Source organism: Salmo salar, chromosome 02, assembly GCF_965601325.2.
Source record: "Salmo salar chromosome 02, fSalSal1, whole genome shotgun sequence".
Lineage (NCBI taxonomy): Eukaryota > Metazoa > Chordata > Actinopteri > Salmoniformes > Salmonidae > Salmo > Salmo salar.
Window position 1 is genome coordinate 51,522,275 of NC_138292.1, and position 24,845 is coordinate 51,547,119.

General features: G+C 41.2%; 1 protein-coding gene across 4 annotated transcripts in view; it reads right to left on the bottom strand.

Moving 5' to 3' along the window:
* LOC106585260 (phosphofurin acidic cluster sorting protein 2) overlaps positions 1-22,209 on the bottom strand; it is a 96,558-nt gene extending 74,349 nt beyond the window's left edge. For 2 of the 4 annotated variants that reach the window (XM_014171299.3, XM_014171290.3), the window contains exon 1: positions 21,805-22,209. In XM_014171299.3, the coding sequence (XP_014026774.2) occupies positions 21,805-22,037 (233 nt within the window). In that variant the 5' untranslated portion in view covers positions 22,038-22,209. The remainder of the gene's footprint in view (positions 1-21,804) is intronic. The other 2 variants (XM_014171317.3, XM_014171309.3) reach the window with 1 other exon arrangement.
* Between the last annotated feature and the right edge of the window lie 2,636 nt (positions 22,210-24,845).

Here is a 24,845-nt window from a genome sequence, read left to right on the forward strand (position 1 = left end):
TGGGGGTGTCTTGCTAATTGCCTATAATTTCCACCTGTTGTCTATTCTATTTGCACAACAGCATGTGAAATGTATTGTCAATCAGTGTTGATCCTAAGTGGACAGTTTGATTTCACAGAAGTGTGATTGACTTGAAGTTACATTGTGTTGTTTAAGTGTTCCCTTTATTTTTTTGGAGCAGTGTATTTTATTGTCCAAAGATTGCACGTTTGCTAGCAGAATGGAAGGAAGTGGGGGTTTATTCGATCGCCTACGAATTCTCAGGAGGCAGCCCGCCCTCCGGCCCCTTTTTCTCTGCCTCCTCTTCACGCAAACCACGGGGATCTGGGCCTGTTCGCATGAAAGCAGTATATCGTTCGCGTCGGGCTCGTCAGACTCATTAAAGGGGAAAAAAGGATTCTGTCAGTCCATGGTGACTAATCGCAGTCCTGACGTCTAGAAGTTATTTTCGGTCATAAGAGACGGTAGTGGCAACATTATGTACAAAATAAGTTACAAACAATGCAAAAAAAAAAACAAAAAAAAAAAAAAAATATCGGTTGGGAGCACATAAAACGTCTGCCTTCTTCTCCGGCGCCATTTTAGTGTTTTACATATCGTAGACTCATCAACAAAGACGGTAGCAGAGATTTCTATAAGTCTTCAGCTGACACTCCAGAATTCTTCTTAACCTTATTGAGCATTCTGCACTGTGCTCTTGCAGTCACCTTTGCAGGACGGCCACTCCTAGGGAGAGTAACAACAGTGTAGAACTTTCTCCATTTTATAGACAATTCTTCTTACAGTGGACTGATGAACATCAAGGATTTTCAAGATACTTGTGTAACCTTTTCCAGCTTTATGCAATTATTATGCAGAATGCTTTATGCTATTATTATGTAGAATAATAGTGAAGACATCAAAACTAAGAAATAACACATATGGAATAATGTAGTAACCAAAAAAAGTGTTCAACAAATAAAAATATTTTATATTTGAGATTCTTCAAATAGCCACCCTTTGTCTTGATGACAGCTTTGCACACTTGGAATTCTCTCAACCAGCTTCATGAAGTGTGCCTTCTTAAAAGTTCATTTGTGGAATTTCTTTCCTTAATGCATTTGAGCCAATCAGTTGTGTTGTGACACGGTAGGGGGGGTATACAGAAGATAACCCTATTTGGTGAAAGACCAAGTCCATATTATGGCAAGAACAGTTCAAATAAGTAAAGAGAAACGACAATCCATCATTACTTTAAGACATGAAGGGAAGTCAATATGCAACATCAAGAACTTTGAAAGTTTCAAGTGCAGTTGCAAAAACCATCAAGCGCTATGATGAAACTGGCTCTCATGAGGACCGCCACAAGAATGGAAGACCCAGAGTTACCTCTGCTGCAGAGGATAAGTTCATTAGAGTTACCTGCCTCAGAAACTGCAGCCCAAATAAATGCTTCAGAGTTCAGACACATCAACGTCAACTGTTTAGAGGAGACTGTGTGAATCAGGCCTTCATGGTTGAATTGCTGCAAAGAAACCACTACTAAAGGACACCAATAAGAAGAAGAGACTTGCATGGGCCAAGAAAGACAAGCAATGTACATTAGACCGGTGGATCATTTGTTTTTCAACAGGACAATGACCCAACACACCTCCAGGCTGTGTAAGGGCTATTTGACCAAGAAGGAGAGAGATGTTTGGGATGAGTCAGACCGCAGAGTGAAGGAAAAGCAGCCAACAGGTGCTCAGCATATGTGGGAACTTCAAGACTGTTGGAAAAGCATTCCAAGTGAAGCTGGTTGGGAGAATGCCAAGATTGTGCAAATCTGTCATCAAGGCAAAGGGTGCCTACTGTAAGAATCTCAAATATATTTTAATTTGTTAAACACTTTTTTGGTGACTACATGATTCCATGTGTTATTTAATAGTGTTGATGTCTTCACTATTATTCTACAATGTAGAAAATAGTAAAAATAAAGAAAAACCCTGAAATGAGTAGGTGTTCTAAAACCTTTGACCGGTAGCGTGGACACCCCTTCAAATTAGTGGATTTGGCTATTTCAGTCACACCCGTTGCTGACAGGTGTATAAAATTGAGCACACAGCCATGCAATCTCCATAGACAAACATTGGCAGTAGAATGGCCCGTACTGAAGAGCTCTGTGACTTTCAACGTGGCACCGTCATTGGATACCACCTTCCCATCAAGTCAGTTCTTAAAATTTCTGCCCTGCTAGAGCTGCCCCGCTCAACTGTAAGTGCTGTCATTGTGAAGTGGAAACGTCTAAGAGCAACAACGGCTCAGCCGTGAAGTGGTAGGCCACACAAGCTCACAGAACAGGACAGGCGGGTGCTGAAGCGCGTAGCGAGTAAAAATCGTATATCCTCGGTTGCAACACTCACTACCGAGTTCCAAACTGCCTCTAGAAGCAACGTCAGCACAAGAACTGTTAGTCGGGAACTTCATGAAATGGGTTTCAATGGCCGAGCATCCGCACAAAAGCCTAAGATCACAATGAGCAATGCCAAGCGTCGGCTGGAGTGGTGCCATTGGACTCTGGAGCAGTGGAAACGCGTTTGGCAGATGCCAAGAGAACACTACCTGCCCCAATGCATAGCGCCAACTGTAAAGTTTGGCGGAGGAGGAATAATGGTCTGGGGCTGTTTTTCATGGTTCGGGCTAAGCCCCTTAGTTCCTGTGAAGGGAAATCTTAACGCTACAGTATACAATGACTTTCTAGACAATTACAACTTCGTGGCAACAGTTTGGGGAACGCCCTTTCCTGTTAAAGCATGACAATGCTCCTGTGCACAAAGCGAGGTCTATACAGAAATGGTTTGTCGAGATCCATGTGGAAGAACGTGACTAGCCTGCAAGAACCCTGACCTCAACCCCATCAAACACCTTTGGGATGAATTGGAACGCCGACTGCGAGCCAGGCCTGATCGCTCAACATCAGTGCCCGACCTCACTAATGCTCTTGTGGCTGAAGGGAAGCAAGTCCCCGCAGCAATGTTCCAACATCTAGTAGAAAGCCTTCCCAGAAGAGTGGATGCTGTTATAGCAGCAAAGGAGGGACCAACTCCATATTAATGCCCATGATGAACAGGTGTCCATATACTTTTGGCTGTGTAATATATTTCAAAATACAGAAATTCAGCCGGTATGATACATTTTGAATCATATGATACAGAATGCCTCATATGATGCTGCATTTTTAAAAGTTATACATCTTGAAAACTTGATTGCTGACATGCAAAACATTTTGGGACTATATCAACAATGGACTAATGAAACAAATAGTAATTAATAGTTTTGGCTGATTTCCGCCATTAAAGGAAAACTCCACCCAAAAACGGTCTCAACCCCGGCAGAAATTGGGTTGAGTCAACGTAGTTTCCTTGCGTCGTTCAACAAACATTTTAATGCATGATTTTCTTGTGTTAACGTGGCTAGTTGATTGAATTTGCAATGAATCATAACCGTTCACAGGTTGACTCATTGTAAGCCATTTTTAAATTCTGTATATTTTTTGGTGTAGTAGGACAACAAAATATCTGTGAACTGAGGTACAACAGTCAACTTTACTACAGAAAGTTCAACTTTAGAGCGTTGAACGGCTGGTGCTGTATTGCTCTGCTGTAGCGGCTTTGAGGGTATCTCACGCTCGGGTTTCACATTGCACCCAAATGTTAGCTTAGCTGGCTAGCACTCTGGCGTCGAAACACATGCTACAGCAGGTGTTGTAAACCTCAGCTAATCCACACTAGACCAGACTATTTTCCTGACACTGACACACACACACACACACACTAAACCACAACAAAGATCCTGTAGGTGCTTGCCATAGTTTTTGGAAAAGAGAGCATGTGCTTCTGATTTGGGGTGAAGCCTTTTTGGTAATTCCTCCAATAACAATATGAAGCTGGGCCTCTTTGACTTGGACACACACGCGCCCGCCCCCAAAAGCAGATTTGAAAAAAATACACTAGAGATTGTCCACTATAGCTCAGACGGCATAACAACTTACAACAGCATAACAACAACTGTATAATATGTTGATATTTCTGTTGACCAAGGAACAGATTCGGAAATATTCACCACAAAAAAAAAAAACAGGCCACAAATAACAACAAAATGTAAAAAGCATTGGCATTCAACAACGTATGTGTATCGAATGCTAACTAGGTTAGCAACAGGAGGGCGAATGCTCTGACCATGATCCATTCCACACATTAAAAGGGGCCCGAGGCAATGACATCAGAAACTTGCAGTTTAGTCAAACCCGTGGGGTTAGGTTATCTGCTTTCAAGCCAGTGGTAGGCCTTCAGAGAGCACGGTATGAAAAACGAGCACAGTCGGGGTCCGTAAGCTGTCCCTTTCCAATTGCAATTAATTCCGAACGAGGTCTGCCTACCATAGTAGTTTTAAATATTAAAGAGGAGTCAGAGCGAGACAGAGAAAGACAACTTTTTTCTTTTCTCCTAGCACTGACTTCATTTCACAGTAAGGTAGCTATGAGCAATGTACTTACTATGACTAGGATTGTACCACCTAGCTATCTTAAGATGAATGTACTAACTTTAAGTCGCTCTGAATAGGAGCGTCTGTTAAATGACAAAAATGTTGAGAGAGAGAGATAGAGAGAGACCATCTGAATGAAGACATCAAATCCACTGACAGGGGATAAGGAATCAGGATCTTTAAATCAAGGATTTGCGCTCAACGGCAGATCAAGTATTGAAGAGGTTTTTCTTTGGTGACAAAAGTGCCATGCTTCATTACTGAACTAAGTGGATTCTGTAGGTTGATGTTTTAAGCATTACAATTTAAGAGAACAATATTAAAGCTAAAGGGCATTGTCTACAAAGTTCAGTCACTTTTTGGGGCAATGCTTTACAAAGACCTCCTTGCAGGGTACCTCATGGGTGGTGTCTCAAATGGCACCCTATTCCCTAGTAGGGCCCTGCTCAAAAGTAGTTCACTATATTGGGTATAGGGTGCCATTTGGGATACCCCTGCTGTTTGCAGGGTAAATGTATGGGTATAACTTTTGACTTTAACCAAAAAGCAAGTATGCAACAGTGGGGATGTTGGTTTTGATTAGCACCTTACAAAGGATGTACCATATTCAACTCAGCTAATACCTTACCACCATTAGTTGTGAAACTTGTTCAATTTTCCATCACTAGATGTCGTACTATACATTAGACAATATAGGCCCAGGATTTTGTATTAGCTACGAGTATTAGTTGAGAAACCCATTCCATTTCCATATAGGATGCATTTGAGAATCGCTGGTTGTCGTACTATACATTAGGCTATATGGTATTTGTAATTTCCAATATTAAATAGGTCACTCCCTATCCTATCACGCCCATTCAGTCAAGTCAACCCCATCCCTCTTAAACGCAGCTAGCCCACTCCATCAGGAATAATGGGTCCTGCACCAATTAAACAGCATGAATAATAGATGCGCTATTGGTTGGCTAACCTGATTCCAGCGCACACGTTTAATTACTGTGGGTCCATCTATTCCTAGGTGGGTTCGCCATCATTTCTCTCTCCCTTCTGAGGAGAAACCGGGGTTGGGGTGTGTGTGTGAGTGAGTGGTATATCAGAGACATTGTTTAAAAAATATATATAATGTGTGTGTGTATATATTAGGGCTGGGCGATATATTGAATTCATTTGATTCATTGAAATGTATGTTTTACCGCAATGCTTCAAATGCCTGTATCGCGAGAATCGCAAGATCTGTCTTTTTGGTCTTGTCTCCTTTGCTCCTTCTATGCCGTGTTCACCTTCCCGTTCACTATTTCCGCCACAACCATTGCTGACAGGTGTATAAAATTGAGCACACAGCCATGCAATCTCCATAGACAAACATTGGCAGTAGAATGGCCTTACTGAAAAGCTCAGTGACTCGTGAATCGCCCATAACTTTGATAATGAGATATGATTTTTAGGCCATATCTCCAAGCCTTAGTGTGCGATGCACATGTATGTGCACGTATGTGCACGTATGTGCACGTATGTGCACGTATGTGCACGTGGAGGTCCCTGACCTCCCATCTGATCTAGAATAGGCTACCCTTTCTGTTCCCTTTGCCTGAGATGAAAGGGTGGATTAGACTGAGATATGTGACAGAAGACAAGCTGACCTCTTCCTTTTCAACATACCGACGTTTCGAATGTCTGGAATGCCCTTTTATGGATGTACAGATACTAGTCCACCCACAGATGGAGGAATCAGGGTTGGGTGATGTTGCCCCTAGATGCTGAGCTTCGGTTAGTTTAGCATTTCCCCACTAATGGTTAATGTTAGGATTGGGGAAGTTGATCCTTATCTGTCCCTATGGGAAACTAAAATGCCCACTTCTTCATATAAAGAGTAATAATATACCTACTCATGCTATTATCTGTGTCAGTTACTACCACAACTATTATGCTTTTTGACTTGACACAAAAATGACGATGTACTAATACAATGCCTACATTCACCAATGCTTGCACATCTACCTACATCTACATATTACCTCGACTAACCGGTGCCCCCGTACATTTACGCTGTACCGGTACCCCCTGTATATAGCCTCGCTATAGTTATTCTACTGCTGCTCTTTGATTATTTGTTACTTTTATTTCTTTTTTTTGTGGCATTTTTCTTAAAACTGCATTGTTGGTTAAGGGCTTGTAAGTAAGCATTTCACTGTAAGGTCTACACCTGTTGTATTTGGCGCATGTGACAAATAAAATGATTTGATATACGTATACTACATATACGGTTTTTGCAGGTATCTTAACGTGTGAAGAAGTTGTCAAAGCCCACCCAAATGTAATTTGAGTAAACAGAGCTATTCCTTTAAAAACTCATTGCCGGGTGCAAACTACCTGCCCTCCAGGACACCTACAGCACCCGATGTCACAGGAAGGCCAAAAAGATCAAGGACAACAACCACCCAAGCCATGGCCTGTTCACCCTGCTACCATCCAGAAGGCGAGGTCAGTACAGGTGCATCAAAGCTGGGACCGAGAAACTGAAAAATAGCTTCTATCTCAAGACCATCAGACTGTTAAACAGCTACCACTAACACAGGGAGGCTGCTGCCTACATACAGACTTGAAATCACTGGCTACTTTAATAAATGGATCACTAGTCACTTTAATAATGTTTACATATCTTGTATTACTCATCGCATATGTATATACTGTATTTTATACCATCTGTTGCATCTTGCCTATGCCGCTCTGTCATTGGTCATCCATATATATATTCTTATTCCATTCCTTTACTTAGATTTGTGTGCATTAGGTAGTTGTGGAATTGTTAGATTACTTGTTAGATACTGCGGCACTGTCGGAACTAGAAGTATTTCGCTACACTCGCAATAACATCTGCTAACCATGTGTATGGGACCAATAACATCTGCTAACCATGTGTATGGGACCAATAACATTTGATTTTAATTAAAAGGGCAATCTGGGATTCAAACAACAACAGGTAGCCCCCCCTACCATTTTTTGGATAAAGAGCTGAGGGATGGAGCTGGAGAAATGTAACCACTCTCAAATTTAAGTCTTCTCTGCATTCTCAGCCACTATTCAATCCCTAAGGAAAGCTCCATAGCCTTGGCTCAGGAAGCCAACTTCCCCGCTCTCGTTATCCAGATATAGAGGACACATCTGGGCCAGCAATGAGGGATCTCTCCCCTGGGTAACCAGGCTGGCTCCCGCTGTGAATGTACACAGGTGCCAAAATGGTGCTGGGTACCGTATTCATTAAAGGAATATTGTGTTATTTTGGCAATTAAGCAATTTTTATACACACCCAGAGTCAGATGAACTCATGGATAACATTGTTATGTCTTTGCGTGCAATTTGAAGGAAGGTAGTTTTGCGTGGCATTGCTAACTAGCGTTAGCGCAATGACTGGAAGTCTACTGGAAATCCACCACACATCTACCTCAGCTATAATGGGGGCCAACTAAAGAAATACACGATTATGAAATTATGAAGTTGCAAAAGCAGCTACTGGTTTGTTAGAAACTTATGTGAATCTAACAGAGTCCATGTCTGCCACTATAATGATACTTACAAACCGGCACAATAGACTCAAACAAAGCATGCAAACTTCTGGAGCAAAAACCAAGGAGCTAGCTTGTCACACCAGGTATGTAGATCTCAGGTTCGGTGACGTCCTTGTGGGATGCTAACGCAGCTATCCGCTACATTCACACATTGAGGTAATAATAGGCATTGCCAAAGTGTCTTAACACGTTGTCTGAGGTGTTGGGGTGCAAAATCGTTGTTGAAAAAAACTATTGTTTTGAACAAATAACGAAATTACTGCCCATAGAAGTTTATAAAATACGACATGTTGCTCAAGGACAATGCGAACGAGACATACAATTGAAGTCGGAAGTTTACATACACTTAGGTTGGAGTCATTAAAACTCATTTTTCAACCACTCCACAAACTATAGTCTTGGCAAGTCGGTTAGGACATCTACTTTGTGCATGACACAAGTCATTTTCCAACAATTGCTTACAGACAGATTATTTCACTTATAATTCAATGTATCACAATTCCAGTGGGTCAGAAGTTTACATACACTAAGTTGACTGTGCCTTTAAACAGCTTGGAAAATTCCAGAAAATGATGGTATGGCTTTAGAAGCTTCTGATAGGCTAATTGACATCATTTGAGTCAATTGGAGGTGTACCTGTGGATGCATGTCAAGGCCTACCTTCAAACTCAGTGCCTCTTTGCTTGACATCATGGGAAAATCTAAAGAAAATCAGCCAAGACCTCAGAAAAAAATGGTAGACCTCTACAAGTCTGGTTCATCCTTGTGAGCAATTTCCAAACGTCTGAAGGTACCACGTTCATCTATACAAACAATAGTACGTAAGTATAAACACCAACACGCGTTCTGTCTTCCAGAGATGAACGTACTTTGGTGCGAAAAGTGCAAATCAATCCCAGAACAGCAGCAAAGGACCTTGTGAAGATGCTGGAGGAAACAGGTACAAAAGTATCTATATCCACAGTAAAACGAGTCCTATACTGACATAACCTGAAAGGCTGCTCAGCAAGGAAGAAGCCACTGCTCCAAAACCGCCATAAAAAAGCCTGACTACGGTTTGCATCTGCACATGGGGACAAAGATGGTCATTTTTGGAGAAATGTCTTCTGGTCTGATGAAACAAAAATAGAACTGTTTGGCCATAACGACCATTGTTATGTTTGGAGGAAAAAGGATGCTTGCAAGCCAAAGAACACCATCCCAACCGTGAAGCACAGGGATGGCAGCATCATGTTGTGGGGGTGCTTTGCTACAGGAGGGACTGGTGCACTCCACAAAATAGATGGCATCATGAGGAAAATTATATGGCGATATTGAAGCATCATCTCAAGACATCAGTCAGGAAGTTAAAGCTTGGTCGCAAATGGGTCTTCCAAATGGACAATGACCCCAAGTATACTTCCAAAATTGTTGTCCTTAAGCCATTTTGCCACAAAGTCGAGGTATTGGATTGGCCATCACAAAACCCTGACCTCAATCCTATAGAAAATTTGTGGGGAGAACTGAAAAAGCGTGTGCGAGCAACGAGGCCTACAAACCTGACTCAGTTACACCAGCTCTGTCAGGAGGAATGGGACAAAATTCACCCAACTTATTGAGGGAAGCTTGTGGAAGGCTACCCAAAACGTTTGACCCAAGTAAAAAAATGTAAAGGCAATGCTACCAAATACCAATTGAGTGCATGTAAACTTCTGACCCACTGGGAATGTGATGAAATAAAAAAAAAGCTGAAATAAATCACTCTACTATTATTCTGACATTTCGCAATCTTAAAATAAAGTGGTGATCCTAACTGACCTAACACAGGGAATTTTTACTAGGATTACTGGGATTGTGAAAAACTGAGTTTAAATGTATTTGGCTAAGGTGTATGTAAACTTCCAACTTCAACTGTATAAGACACGCTTCAAAAGGACCTGCCCACCTTGGCAAGCACAAGTAACAACAAAGATGGCGGTGAAAATAACAGTGCTTAGGCCTAGGAGTGTGAACGTTTAAACAAAGTTGGTATCCTTTACATTAAGAAAATCCATAACCCAATTTATTTTGTTTGTTTGTTTTTTCTCCTAACAAAATTACAATCACAGTACAGTTATCAAAAAACATTATTTTCCGTGTTATAGCCTAACTAGACTTTAGCCTGTAAAGGTCTGTGGATAGTAAGGTAATTTAAATAAAACCAGAAAGCTAAAGGCAAACAATTTGCTAGGCCTGCAAGACAAGATACAGCGAGATGTAGATTACCAAGACATTCTTTCCGCCTGACCCCTCCTCTCTCCCGCTGGTTTGCCTGCTCTTGTTCTTCACCAGAGATCTGTATTTAATAATAAGATGCTCATGTCTCCGCCCTAACAATGGGAGTCAGTGTCCCGAAGGCGGGAAGGCCGGTGACAAGCTTAGTTCCAAAATAAGCCCATAGAAATGCTTTGGGTTTATTTTAGACAGATTTTGGTGAGACAGAACTCTTGCGTCGCCTCTTCTTCTCGGTCTTCACTAATGATGCGAGTGTGTGTTCAGTCTTCGGTCTGTTGCGTGTAGAATATCCTAGCCTATTCATTGATAATAGGCCCTGCTTTACTGAAGTTGCTAGACATTGTAAGCCAAGAAATGGCAAGATACAGCTTTTCATTGCGAGATACAGCATTTGATTGCTGATAGATAGAACCATGCAATAGGCCTGACTGGTGGCCGACCTGCCTATACTGTGCCACTCCCCTTTCTCTCTGTCCCTCGCTAGCTCGGTATGAAAAATGCAAGTGGTTGTGTTCTCGGAAGTACAACAACTAAATCAGTCTCATCCGTTCTAAAAATACTGAATCTTAGGCATCTTGACACTCATAAATGACAGTTTCCACAGGAAGCTGATGTGCAAGGAATCAATTATTTTGGAGTCGACTCTCCACTAGAGGGCGACCGATTAATCGTTATGGCCGATTAATTAGGGCCGATTTCAAGTTTTCATAGTAATCGGAAATCGGTATTTTTGGCCACCGATTTGCCGATTTCAATTTTTATTCTTTTTTTAAACCTTTATTTAACTAGGCAAGTCAGTTAAGAACACATTCTTATTTTCAATGACGGCCTAGGAACGGTGGGTTAACTGCCTTGTTCAGGGGCAGAACGACAGATTTTTACCTTGTCAGCTTGGGGATGCAACCTTACGTTAACTAGCCCAACGCTCTAACCACCTGCTTTATGTTGCCAAGGTAAATGGCTAGCTAGCATTAAGCTTATCTTATAAAAAAAAAACAATCAATCATAAACAGTAGTTAACTACACATGGTTGATGATATTACTAGTTTATCTAGCCTGTCCTGCTTTGCATATAATCGATGTGGTGCGCATTCGCGAAAAAGGACTGTCTTTGCTCCGACGTGTACCTAACCATAAATAATGTCTTTCTTAAAATCAATACACAAGTATATATTTTTAAACCTGCATATTTAGTTAATATTGCCTGCTAACATGAATTTCTTTTAACTAGGGAAAATGTGTCACTTCTCTTGCAAACAGAGTCAGGGTATATGCAGCAGTTTGGGCCGCCTGGCTCGTTGCGAACTATGAAAACTATTTCTTCCTAACAAAGACAGCTGACTTCGTCAGACGGGGATGATTTAACAAAAGCGCATTTGCGAAAAAAAGCACAATCGTTGCACGACTGTACCTAACCATAAACATCAATGCCTTAAAATCCATACACAGAAGTATATATTTTTAAACCTGCATATTTAGCTAACAGAAATCCAGGTTAGCAGGCAATATTTACCAGGTGAAATTGTGTCACTTCTCTTGCGTTCGTTGCACACAGAATCAGGGTATACAGAATCTGTCTCGTTGCGAACTAATTTGCCAGAATTTTACGGAACTATGAAATAACATTGTAGGTTGTGTGATGTAACAGGAATATTTAGACTTATTGATGCCACCCGTTAGATAAAATACGGAACGGTTCCGTATGTCACTGAAAGAATAATGTTTTTGAGATGATAGGTCATTAACCTGTTGGGGATAGGGGGCAGTATTTGCACGGCTGGATAAAAAACGTACCCGATTTAATCTGGTTACTACTCCTGCCCAGTAACTAGAATATGCATATAATTATTGGCTTTGGATAGAAAACACCCTAAAGTTTCTAAAACTGTTTGAATGGTGTCTGTGAGTATAACAGAACTCCTATGGCAGGCCAAAACCTGAGAAGATTTAAAGCAGGAAGTGGCCTCTATGAGAAGTAGTGTTTCATCTTGGCTCTTTTTATTGAAGACTCAGGATCTGTGTAATAACGTGACACTTCCTACGTCTTCCATAGGGTCTCAGAGCCCGGGAAAACGTTGAACGATATCGAGGCAGGCTCTGGCTGAAACACTTTATCGCTTTTGGCAAGTGGCCACTCAGAGTACTATGGGCTTAGGCGCGTGCCCGCTTCGACCGAATGGTTTCTTTTCCTTTGTCTGTTTATCTAAACGCAGATTCCCGGTCGGAATATTATCGCTTTTTTATGAGAAAAATTGCATAAAAATTGATTTTAAACAGCGGTTGACATGCTTCGAAGTACGGTAATGGAATATTTAGAATTCTTTTGTCACGAATTGCGCCATGCTCGTCACCCTTATTTAGCCTTTAGGATAGTGTCTAGAACGCACGAACAAAACGCCGCTGTTTGGATATAACGATGGATTATTTTGGACCAAACCAACATTTGTTATTGAAGTAGAAGTCCTGGGAGTGCATTCTGACGAAGACAACAAAGGTAAGAACATTTTTCTTATAGTAAATCTGACTTTGATGAGTGCTAAACCTGCTGGGTGTCTAAATAGCTAGCCCTGTGATGCCGGGCTATCTACTGAGAATATTGCAAAATGTGCTTTCACCGAAAAGCTATTTTAAAATCGGACATATCGAGTGCATAGAGGAGTTCTGTATCTATAATTCTTAAAATATTTGTTATGCTTTTTGTGAACGTTTATCGTGAGTAATTTAGTAAATTCACCGGCAGTGTTCGGTGGGAATGCTAGTCACATGCTAATGTAAAAAGCTGTTTTTTTATACAAATATGAACTTGATTGAACAAAACATGCATGTATTGTATAACATAATGTCCTAGGGTGTGTCATCTGATGAAGATCATCAAAGGTTAGTGCTACATTTAGCTGTGGTTTGGGTTTATGTGACATTATATGCTAGCTTGAAAAATGGGTGTCTGATTATTTCTGGCTCGGTACTCTGCTGACATAATCTAATGTTTTGCTTTCGTTGTAAAGCCTTTTTGAAATCGGACAGTGTGCTTAGATTAACGAGAGTCTTATCTTTAAAATGGTGTAAAATAGTCATATTTTTGAAAAATTGAAGTAATAGCATATCTAAGGATTTGAATAACGCGCCACAGGATTCAACTGGCTGTTGAGTAGGTGGGAAGCAAGCGTCCCACCTAGCCCATAGAGGTTAATATGGTCAAATATGGAAACTAAGGTTTATTATATTATAGTTAAGTCTATGATTTGATATTTGATAGAGCAGTCTGACTGAGCGGTGGTAGGCAGCAGCAGGCTCGTAATAGTCAAAGATATATGGTTTAGAGAGAAATAGTCGACGCGTCATAATTCCTGTAATAACTTGCGGCTGAACTTGAAAGGCGTTCCTTCGTTGTTTTACTGTTCATGTCTTCCATAGAGAATGTCTTGATCTACTTCAAATAAGGTCTGTGTTTTGTGCTTAAACCGCCTCGGCGTTTTGATACCCGTGTAAATCTCACTAGGTAACGTTTGTCAACATATTTTCATAAATCCACTCTACAAAAAAATGTATCTTCGCTTATATTGATCAGAGTTATATCCTATGGATATCTACACAGTTATAAAATTGGCAAGGTGGTGTAAGCCTAAACCAAACACAGACCTTATTTTAAGTTAATCTAAAAATATCCTATGAAATAAATGAAGGAACCGCTTTTCAGATTTTGCTAGAAGGTGTCATGGGAATTGTGACTCGCACTTTGGTAGTCAATTCTTACCATGCCCATTATTAAAATAGGATTTCCTGCATATAGAAATTAGTTTTTGTTTTCAGCATTCATCACAGGTAACTTACACTTTATTTTTATTATTCAAACAGTTGAGAGTATGTCTCCTAAGCAGACTCTTCAGTATCGTTGTCACTTCAGAGCTGTGTGTGTTATATATATATATATATATATATATATATATATATATAAAAATCATAATAGTCGGCCGATTAATTGGTATCGGCTTTTTTGGCCCTCCAATAAATCGGTATCGGCGTTGAAAAATCATAATCGGCCGACCTCTACTCTCCACCACTACGTCATTGTCGTTAACTTAGGAAAATGGCAGAGAAAAGCAAGCGACAGCAGGGAAGTCCTGTATGGAAATACTTTGAGAAGTTAAATGAGAAGGAAATACAAACTTTGCGAAGTGGAATTGAGGTACTGTAATGGTAGATCAGGTGCAATGCTTAACCATCTTAAAAGGGACACACCGTGAGATCCAAACCATTGCTGGCAGCAGTGCAGCTGCATTGTGAATTTAGGTGGAATTTCTCTTTAACAGGAATCAACAACAAAAAAAGTACAGTTTAAACGTTATGACAAAAAATGTCAATTTGTCACATCCCTACTTAGGCCTACTCTTTAATTAAGTATGTGAAAATGCTAATGTACATTCTGTCAGTTAGATAAGCACTAACCATTTTTTATATGCAGGTAACTTGAAAAATGTATCTCTAAAAAACATAAAATAAAGAACAAATTGGATCTAGAAAAAATGCTCAGACAATCTTAACAGACAATAGCCTATATTAGAATATCAATAAAAAGGTGTTTTTTGAAATCCACGCATTTTGCCCCTCCAGCTGAATATCTTTGCTAGATCCCATTTGTTCTTCATTTCATGCACCTTGGTTTAGGCGTAGGCTACTGTGTATTACTGTGGAGTGGGTAGCGAGTCGCAACTGTAAGAAAAATGTACCCACAAGCCTGTAAGGGGTTATAGAATGAATTTTGAAAATGAGAAAATGTCAGTGTGGATATTGGAGTGTGTTGAAGGACACTAGAGCAACAAAAAAAACATCTCCATAAACACAACTACTTCCTTTCCTTTTCACTGTCTGCGGGGAACTTTCTGGCTTAGCCACTGAAAATGTATGTGTACATGTGTTAGGCGAGTACGAGAACATCTGCCGCTTAGGGATCCCGCAAGACAAAGCTAATATGATACGAGGTTATGATATATACATTTTTTAAATAACTTTCAACTCTGCTCTGCCAAAGTAAAGAAAAACTATTTTTTATTAAATAAACATGAAGAACTTGTGTGTGTTACATGGGGCTTTCATTTCAAGATAAAGGGGATAGATTGAAAAAGATGATAAAGAACATTGAGGAAAAGGACATCAAATCTATGAGAATGTATTTATGTATGAAGCATGAAGTATTTCTTAAACTCAGTCACTGCTTGGCCAGGTCGCAATTGTAAATGAGAACTTGTTCTCAACTTGCCTACCTGGTTAAATAAAGGTGAAATAAAAAAAATATTTTAAAAAAATGACAGAAAGCATGCCATTTATCAACAGGTAAAACCTGGCAAGCCTGTTACCTCATACAATATACATTTAGCTAAGAGCAAAGACAGGCACAATTTGTTCAAAAGTTAGGGATATTGAAATTGTCTTCACTTAGCCTGCAGAGCATGAATCATTTTCAGTTTCTATCGCAAAATGTGGCAATGAAGCATATAGAGAGTTATGACAGTGGTTATTCCTACTATATGTGTGTTCTGTACAATATTACTTTACATTCAGTGATATAAGAATGTTATGACATGTTTATGACACCATTGTGACACTTATGATAAAGTAAAGTTCAAGTAAAGTGTTGTCAAATATTGAGTGAATAGGCCTAAGCCTACTGTAAGTGGGTTAGACTGAAAAACTACAAGAAGAAAAATACAAGAAGAGAGCCATTGGAGGTAATCATTAGCATATTCTACTGCAATCATTGAACCCATGATTTCTGGGTTATTAGAGCAATTAGATTAGGCCTGTACTGTATACAGGTAACTGCCAAAATAAAGGAAACACCAACATAAAGTGTATTAAAGGTCCAATGGAACCATTTTTATCTCAATATCAAATCATTTCTGGGTAGCAATGAAGTACCTTAATGTGACTTAGCAATTACAAATGGTCAAAAATAAACAAAAATAGCAACTTAGTAAAGAGCAATTTCTCAAGCAAGAATTATGCTAGGACTGTCTGGGAGCGGTCTGAGGGGAAAACTGAAAATTAGCTGTTAACAGCAGAGAGATTTGGAACTCTGGCTCTGGTCCAAACACTTAAAAAGACACACCCTATCCCCTCAGCCCTCAAATTAAGTGGACACTTCTGATGACGTATCATGACATCTGACGAGTATACACTTGCAGGGCGAGGGAGGAAGGAATGATTTCTAAATGGACCACCCTTGGCCGGAAATCGTCACTCGTCGATCGCGCGATAATTGTGTTTTCAACCACCGGTAGCTTGTGGGTGCTTTATATGCGCAACAGTCAATTATGATTGCATGTCTACTTCTATTAAATATATAATTATTAATATACGCCTACTGTAAGATAGCTAGCAAATTAATTAGCTAACTAACATTAGCCTGCCTAGCTGGAACTTCTGACTTACAATTTCTAACTTACTTGCATTCGTTTTAAACTTACACTTGTATGTTGACTTCTCCATTTATGTTTTTAAGCTTTGCTGACTTTTCTTAGCGGATGTACAATCGTCGCAAATTGAATTATGGGGAGTTTCAGGCCCCGGAGTGAACATAATTGTACAAAGCTGACTAGAAACGAGGGCTGAGGGGCTTCCCTTGCTTGGCTAATCATTTGGACTACCCTCCAAGATGGCGACGGGGATTCCCCCAAGGGCATAAGGTGAGGGTAAGTAATTTAAGTGTTTGGACCGCAGCCTCTGTCTTATCGGTCTATTAATTAATTTAATGCATGGCGATGTCACCAGGTGTAATCATTTGTCCAAACAGTAAACTGGAGCTTCCATTGGCCAAATTCAGGTAGGTCCTTCCCAGTTTCAGTCCATTTTCTTTAGTGTAAGAAACATTTTGCAACAGAATCGACATAATGAAAACATCAATGAGTGCATCGATGACGTTATCTCTACAGTGACTGAAATGTACATACCTCAACCAAAAGCCATGGATAAAAGGCAAGATCCACACTGAGCTAAAGGGTAGAGCTGACGCTTTCAAGGAGCGGGACTCTAAACCGGAAGCTTATAAGAAATCCCGCTATGCCCTCCGACGAACCATCAAAAAGGCAAAGCATCAATGCAGGACTAAGATCGAATCGTACTACACCGGCTTCGACACTCGTCGAATGAGGCAGGGCTTGCAAACCATTACAGGCTACAAAGGGAAGCAGAGCCGAGAGCTGGCCAGTAGCACAAGCCTACTGGACGAGCTAAATTACTTCTATGCTCTCTGAGGCAAGTAACACTGAAACATGCATGAGAGCATCAGCTGTTCCGGACGACTGTGTGATCACGCTCTCCGTAGCTGTAGTAAGACCTTTAAATTGGTCAACATTCACAAGGGCCAGACAGATTCCCAGCACGTGTACTCTGAGCATGCGCTGGCCAACTGGCAAGTGTCTTCACTGACATTTTCAACCTCTCCCTGTCTGAGTGTGGCAGCTTCATTAAATAGTACCCGCAAAACACCAGTCTCAACGTCAACAGTGAAGAGGCGACTCCGGGTTACCGGCCTTATAGGCAGAGTTGTAAAGAAAAGGCCATATCTCAGACTGGCCAATAAAAAGAAAAGATTAAGATGGGCAAAAGAACACAGACATTGGACAGAGGAACTCTGCCAGGCATCCCGGAGCATCCCGGAGTCACCTCTCGCTGTTGGCGTTGAGACTGGTGTTCTGCGGGTACTATTTAATGAAGCTGCCAGTTGAGGACTTGTGAGGCGTCCGTTTCTCAAACTAGACACTCTAATGTACTTGTCCTCTTGCTCAGTTCTGCACCGGGGCCTCCCACTCCTCTTTCTATTCTGGTATAGCCAGTTTGCGCTGTTCTGTGAAGGGAGTAGTACACAGCGTTGTAAGAGATCTTCAGTTTCTTTGCAATTTCTCCAATGGAATAGCCTTGATTTCTCAGAACAAGAATAGACTGATGAGTTTCAGAAGAAAGTTCCTAATTTCTGGCCATTTTGAGCCTGTAATCGAACCCACAAATGCCGATGCTCCAGATACTCAACTAGTCTAAAGAAGGCCAGTTTTATTGCTTCTTTGATAAGAACAACAGTTTTCAGATGTGCTAACGTAATTGCAAAAGGGTTTTCTAATGATCAATTAGCCTTTTAAAATGATAAACTTGGATTAGCTTGTCCCCGCACATTGACTCTGTACCGGTACCCCCTATATATAGCCTCGCAATTGTTATTTTACTGCTGCGCTTTAATTACTTGATACTTTTTTTTTTCTTTTTTTTTTTTAAAGGTATTTTTCTTAACTGCATTGTCGGTTAAGGGCTTGTAAGTAAGCATTTCACTGTAAGGTCTACACCTGTTGTATTTGGCGCATGTGACAAATACCATTTTATTTGATTTGATTATAGGGAAAGCCATCCATCCCACCAAAACAGGCTAAAATGTCAGGTAGTCTTTTCGAACAGCTCTTACACTAAAAGGGTGGAAATATATACTGCTCACTTAAACAACACAATGTAACTCCAAGTCAATCACACTTCTGTGAAATCAAACTGTCCACTTAGGAAGCAACACTGATTGACAATAAATGTCACATGCTGTTGTGCAAATGGAATAGACAACAGGTGGAAATGATAGGCAATAAGCAAGACACCCTCAATAAAGGAGTGGTTCTGCAGGTGGAGACCACAGACCACTTCTCAGTTCCTATGCTTCCTGGCTGATGTTTTGGTCACTTTTGAATGCTGGCGGTGCTTTCACTCTAGTGGTAGCATGAGACGGAGTCTACAACCCACACAAGTGGCTCAGGTAGTGCAGCTCATCCAGGATGGCACATCAATGCGAGCTGTGGCAAGAAGGTTTGCTGTGTCTGTCAGCGTAGTGTCCAGAGCATGGAGGCGCTACCAGGAGACAGGCCAGAACATCAGGAGACGTGGAGGAGGCCGTAGGGGTACAACAACCCTAGCAGCAGGACCGCTACCTCCGCCTTTGTGCAAGGAGGAGCAGGAGAAGCACTGCCAGAGCCCTGCAAAATGACCTCCAGCAGGCCACAAATGTGCATGTGTCTGCTCAAACGGTCAGAAACAGACTCCATGAGGGTGGTATGAGGGCCCGACATCCACAGGTGGGGGTTGTGCTTACAGCCCAACACCGTGCAGGACGTTTGGCATTTGCCAGAGAACACCAAGATTGGCAAATTCGCCACTGGCGCCCTGTGCTCTTCACAGATGAAAGCAGGTTCACACTGAGCACATGTGACAGACATGACAGAGTCTGGAGACGCTGTGGAGAACGTTCTGCTGCCTGCAACATCCTCCAGCATGACCAGTTTGGCGGTGGGTCAGTCATGGTGTGGAGTGGCATTTCTTTGGGGGGCCGCACAGCCCTCCATGTGCTCGCCAGAGGTAGCCTGACTGCCATTAGGTACCGAGATGAGATCCTCTGACCCCTTGTGAGACCATATGCTGGTGCGGTTGGCCCTGGGTTCCTCCTAATGCAAGACAATGCTAGACATCATGTGGCTGGAGTGTGTGAGCAGTTCCTGCAAGAGGAAGGCATTGATGCTATGGACTGGCCCGCCCGTTCCCCAGACCTGAATCCAATTGAGCACATCTGGGACATCATGTCTCGCTCCATCCACCAACGCCACGTTGCACCACAGACTGTCCAGGAGTTGGCGGATGCTTTAGTCCAGGTCTGGGAGGAGATCCCTCAGGAGACCATCCGCCACCTCATCAGGAGCATGCCCAGGCGTTGTAGGGAGGTCATACAGGCACGTGGAGGCCACACACACTACTGAGCCTCATTATGACTTGTTTTAAGGACATTACATCAAAGTTGGATCAGCCTGTAGTGTGGTTTCCCACTTTAATTTTGAGTGTGACTCCAAATCCAGACCTCCATGGGTTGATAAATTGGATTTCCATTGATTATTTTTGTGTGATTTTGTTGTCAGCACATTCAACTATGTAAAGAAAAAAGTATTTCATAAGATTATTTCTTTCATTCAGATCTAGAATGTGTTGTTTAAGTGTTGCCTTTATTTTTCTGAGCAATGTATATAAAACACAGGCAAATCATGTTTTTGACTGCACTGGGCCTTTAATATGGTATTGGGCCCCCATGCAGCTGCCAGAACAGGTTCAATGTGCCTTGGCATATATTCTGCAAGTGTCTGGAACTCTACTGGAGGGATGCGACACCATTCTTCCAAGTGAAAATCCATAATTTTGTGTTTTTTTGATGGCGGTGGAAAATTCTGTCTCAGGCATAAGTCCAGAATCTCCCAATAACGGAGGCGCATAAAGATGGCGGCCCCCATACACTTACCACAAATTCCTTGTTTTTGCTAAATTTGCCGTATTGTACATTGCTCTTTTAGCAAAGTATAGCCTACATGATCCACCTTTAGCTTCAAGACGCAGGCAACTGGGAAAAAACTAAAAAGTAGATTGTTCTGATTTATTGGCACATTGAACCATATCGCCCGCTGTTGTTACACAGTGGATAGTGCAAAAATAATTACGTCATATCTGAATTATGCCAGCTTTACGCACGTTCGCCATTGGGTTGAGATCCGGTGACAGATACACACACTGCCTATGCTCCTTTGAGACACCTCTTTCAAAGTCACTGAGATCTCTTCTTCTAGTCATGGTAGCCAACATAATGGGCAATGGGTATTTTTATACATGACCCTAAGCATGATGGGATGTTAATTGCTTAATTAACTCAGGGACCACACCTGTGTAGAAGCACATGCTTTCAATATACTTTGTATCCATCATTTACTCAAGTGTTTCCTTTATTTTGGCAGTTCCCTGTTGATAACCTATGCAGTTTCATTGACTGGCAAACATATTTTCTAGCTACATATCAAGTCTGTTTTACCGTGCAGCTCTGGAACGTAGGCTATGGGTGGATGGAATTCATAACAAACGGTTTAACTCGGTGAAAATAGCTCCATGTGGCCTAGAATAACGGTTATCTGCTTCAAATAACGGGAAAGTGTCTCTGAAAATCAAGAGGGGTCTATGCAAGGCAAACCCTTTCTATGGAGAGCAAAACATTAATAAAAGTAGACTTATTAACAAGCTAGTAATTTAGCCAATGCAATTGTAGATTTTGTTTGGTCTATAAAACGGTTGTTCAGTATGCGTATAGCCTAACCTTCTTTGGCATTAAGATAGCTTTATCGTCATATTGTTCTTTGTTGTCGTGCATTCTTAAAATAAACAGGAGACTACGAGGGCAGACTTTGATTTTATAAATCCAGAGAAATTGACTGTCTAGTCCGAGTGACCTACAACAAACTCAACCAAATGTCATTGCATTATGGATGTGTGAGGTTGCTGCTACAGACCATGGAACAGCTCTCAAAATGTAGCCTAGTTATCTTGTAACAACATGTAACAACCACTCCGAATTGGAAACATTACTACAGACGCCCACTCAGAAAGAAAACTGATTACATACGTGCTGGGCAATGTAAGTAGCTTAGCCTACCTTGGAACACAACTGGGAGAAGAACGGTCTATTTCCCATGTTGCAAAAAGATTCATAGGCACGGGCATGGGACCATCCGACCCACCCGAATTCGAACCCATGCCCCCTGCTCCAACCGCGGCTCCGGGAGCAGTGGGCATAGGTGCCGGGGGTGGTCCACCGATCCCGCCGCCGCTACCAGGATTCAGGAAAGCGGCCCGCACTCCTCCTCTCTCTACGGCCGCCGCCATCATCGCCTCTCCCGGGGTAGCAGCAGGCTATCAGGCTGTGATGCTCGCTCGCGTAGCCACTCTCGGCTATATCACAGAAACTTCTCAATGTAGCAGGCAGCTAGCTCAAGGCTAGCATATGGAGATAGTGCTGAAACAGAGGCGTTCAAACACAAATATGGGCGGGGCGTTATTAAGCACGCACACGCATAAACGAGGTACGGTTCTACTATTGGACGCGAGGGGCGCCCGAGGACCATCAGATTTGTCAAAGGGGCGGATCATTGGTTGATTGTGAATAAAAAAATCAGCTGAATATTATTGGATTATAATAACATTATTAAATGTAATTAACCGCAATGTGATTATAGCTAGTAGACAATTATTAGTCTATACATAATTATTTATTGGACATTTTATGACCATAGTAAGAAACGTTATATATAGACTAATGACGCAATATATCAGGGATCATAAGAGGGATCATAACCAGGATTCATAATAAAAATGGCTGCAACAACCAATGAAATATCCCTTAATATAAAATCCTACTCCTCTACTAGCCCACAATCCATTCCTGAGAAAGAAATGGCAAGTCATATTAAAATGTTATTTTTATATATAAAAAAAAAAATCTACTTTGTCGCTTGCACATTCCATTAAGATTTGGAGAAAATATGTTTCTGTAACACTTCATTTGATGTTCTGCTTGTAATGTGTTTATTACATAGTTTATTTTGTGCGTGTGCTTAATTTAGGTTGGTATTTGCACTTTTGGGACTATTCCATTGATTCCATTGTACTGGGCAAACTAAATTACTTCACATATAGGCCTATTTGATCCAGGTTTGATCTCCAACTGTAATTTCTGTCAGTATTGGTGCTAATGACTAGTAAACAGACTGAGTTCTGACTAGGACAGGGCTTGATTTGGTCCCAACCAATAAGGAGCACCCACACCTTGTTTACTGTGATGTAGTGCCTTCCAGTGGCAATCAAAAATACATTTACTGCTTCTACTACTGTATTTATATGTGATTCTAGCTTGTATAGGAACATTGCATGCATATCTTCTCTTCTGCTCATATCTGAGATTAACAGGAGTAAAGCATTCTAATGTAGTTATAATGCATTGTAAGACTTGTCATGAAATAAAATTTAAAAAATTAAATGAGCATTTGTATTTGTATTTATTAGAGAACCCCATTAGCTTCTGCCAAGGCAGAAGCTACTCTTCCTGGGGTCTAAACACATTAAGGCACTTATATTACATATACAACAAAATGTAAAACAGTACATCATATAACATTATTACACCACTACATATCTACAATACAAAATGTTTAACACCACCATACAACAATAATACAATGTGCGTGTGCTAGCGCTTGTGTGTATGCGTGTTTCTGTCTCTTCACAGTTTTTACCTGTTTTTTAAAATCTGATTCTTCTGCTTACATCAGTTACCCGATGTGGAATAGAGTTTCATGTAGTCATGGCTCTATGTAGTACTGTGCGCACCCCATAGTCTGTGCTGGACTTGGGGATTGTGAAGAGACCTCTGGTGGCATGTCTTGTGGGGTATGCATGTGTAACCGATGTGAAATGGCTAGTTAGTTTGCGGGGTGCACGCTAATAGCGTTTTAATCTGTGACGTCACTCGCGCTGAGACCTTGAAGTAGTTGTTCCCCTTGCTCTGCAAGGGCCGTGGCTTTTGTGGAGTGATGGGTAACGATGCTTCGTGGGAGGCAGTTGTTGCTCTGTGCAGAGGGTCCCTGGTTCGAGCTCAGGCAGGAGAGGGACGGAACCAATACTGTTACACTTGGGTGTCCGAGCTGTGTGCTAGTAGTCTAAACAGACAGCTCGGTACATTTAGCTTGTCAACACCTCTTACAAAACAAATAGTGAAGAAGTCAATCTCTCTTCCACTTTGAGCCATGACAGATTAGATTGACATGCATATAATTAATGTTAACTCCCCATGTACTTTTAAGGGCCAGCTGTGCTGCCCTGTTCTGAGCCAATTGTAATTTTCCTAAGTCCCTCTTTGTGGCTCCTGACCACACTACTGAACAGCAGTCCAGGTGTGACAAAACTAGGGCCTGTAGGACCTGCCTTGTTGATAGTGTTGTTAAGAAGGCAGATCAGCGCTTTATTATGGACAGACTTCTCCCCATCTTAGCTACTGTTGTATCAATATGTTTTGACCATGACAGTTTACAATTCAGGGTTACTCCAAGCAGTTTTTGAAATATTTAGGACTAACTTATTCCTTGCCACCCATTCTGAAACTAACTACATCTCTTTGTTAAGCGTTGCAGTCATTTCAGTCGCTGTAGTAGCTGACGTGTATAGTGTTGAGTCATCTGCATACATAGAACACACTGGCTTTACTCAAAGCCACTGGCATAAAGATTGAAAAATGTATACGACACCCTCAGAATGTCTTATTATCCTCTTATAATGATCCTGACTAAAATAACAAATATTTAAGTCAGTTGAACATGTGATACACAAATCCATATTATAAGCCATATGATAAGACATAAAAATTACAAGGGCTCATACATGGTTATGTCCAGTAATAAAGCATACGACCTGATGGCTTTACGTCAAGTGTTACTGCAGTTCTCAAAGGAAATCATATTTCTAAACCAAATATACTGGGTAGACAAGTGCACCAGATCAGACAGTTCACCATCACTAATTGAATGAGAGGCAACAACTACCCTCGCATACTTTAGGTGGCATAACATTTTCTGGCCTATCCAGACAGAGAATAAATTCTCTCTTTCTCTGAGAGAGCGATTCCAGGGCTGCTTTCAGTACGTG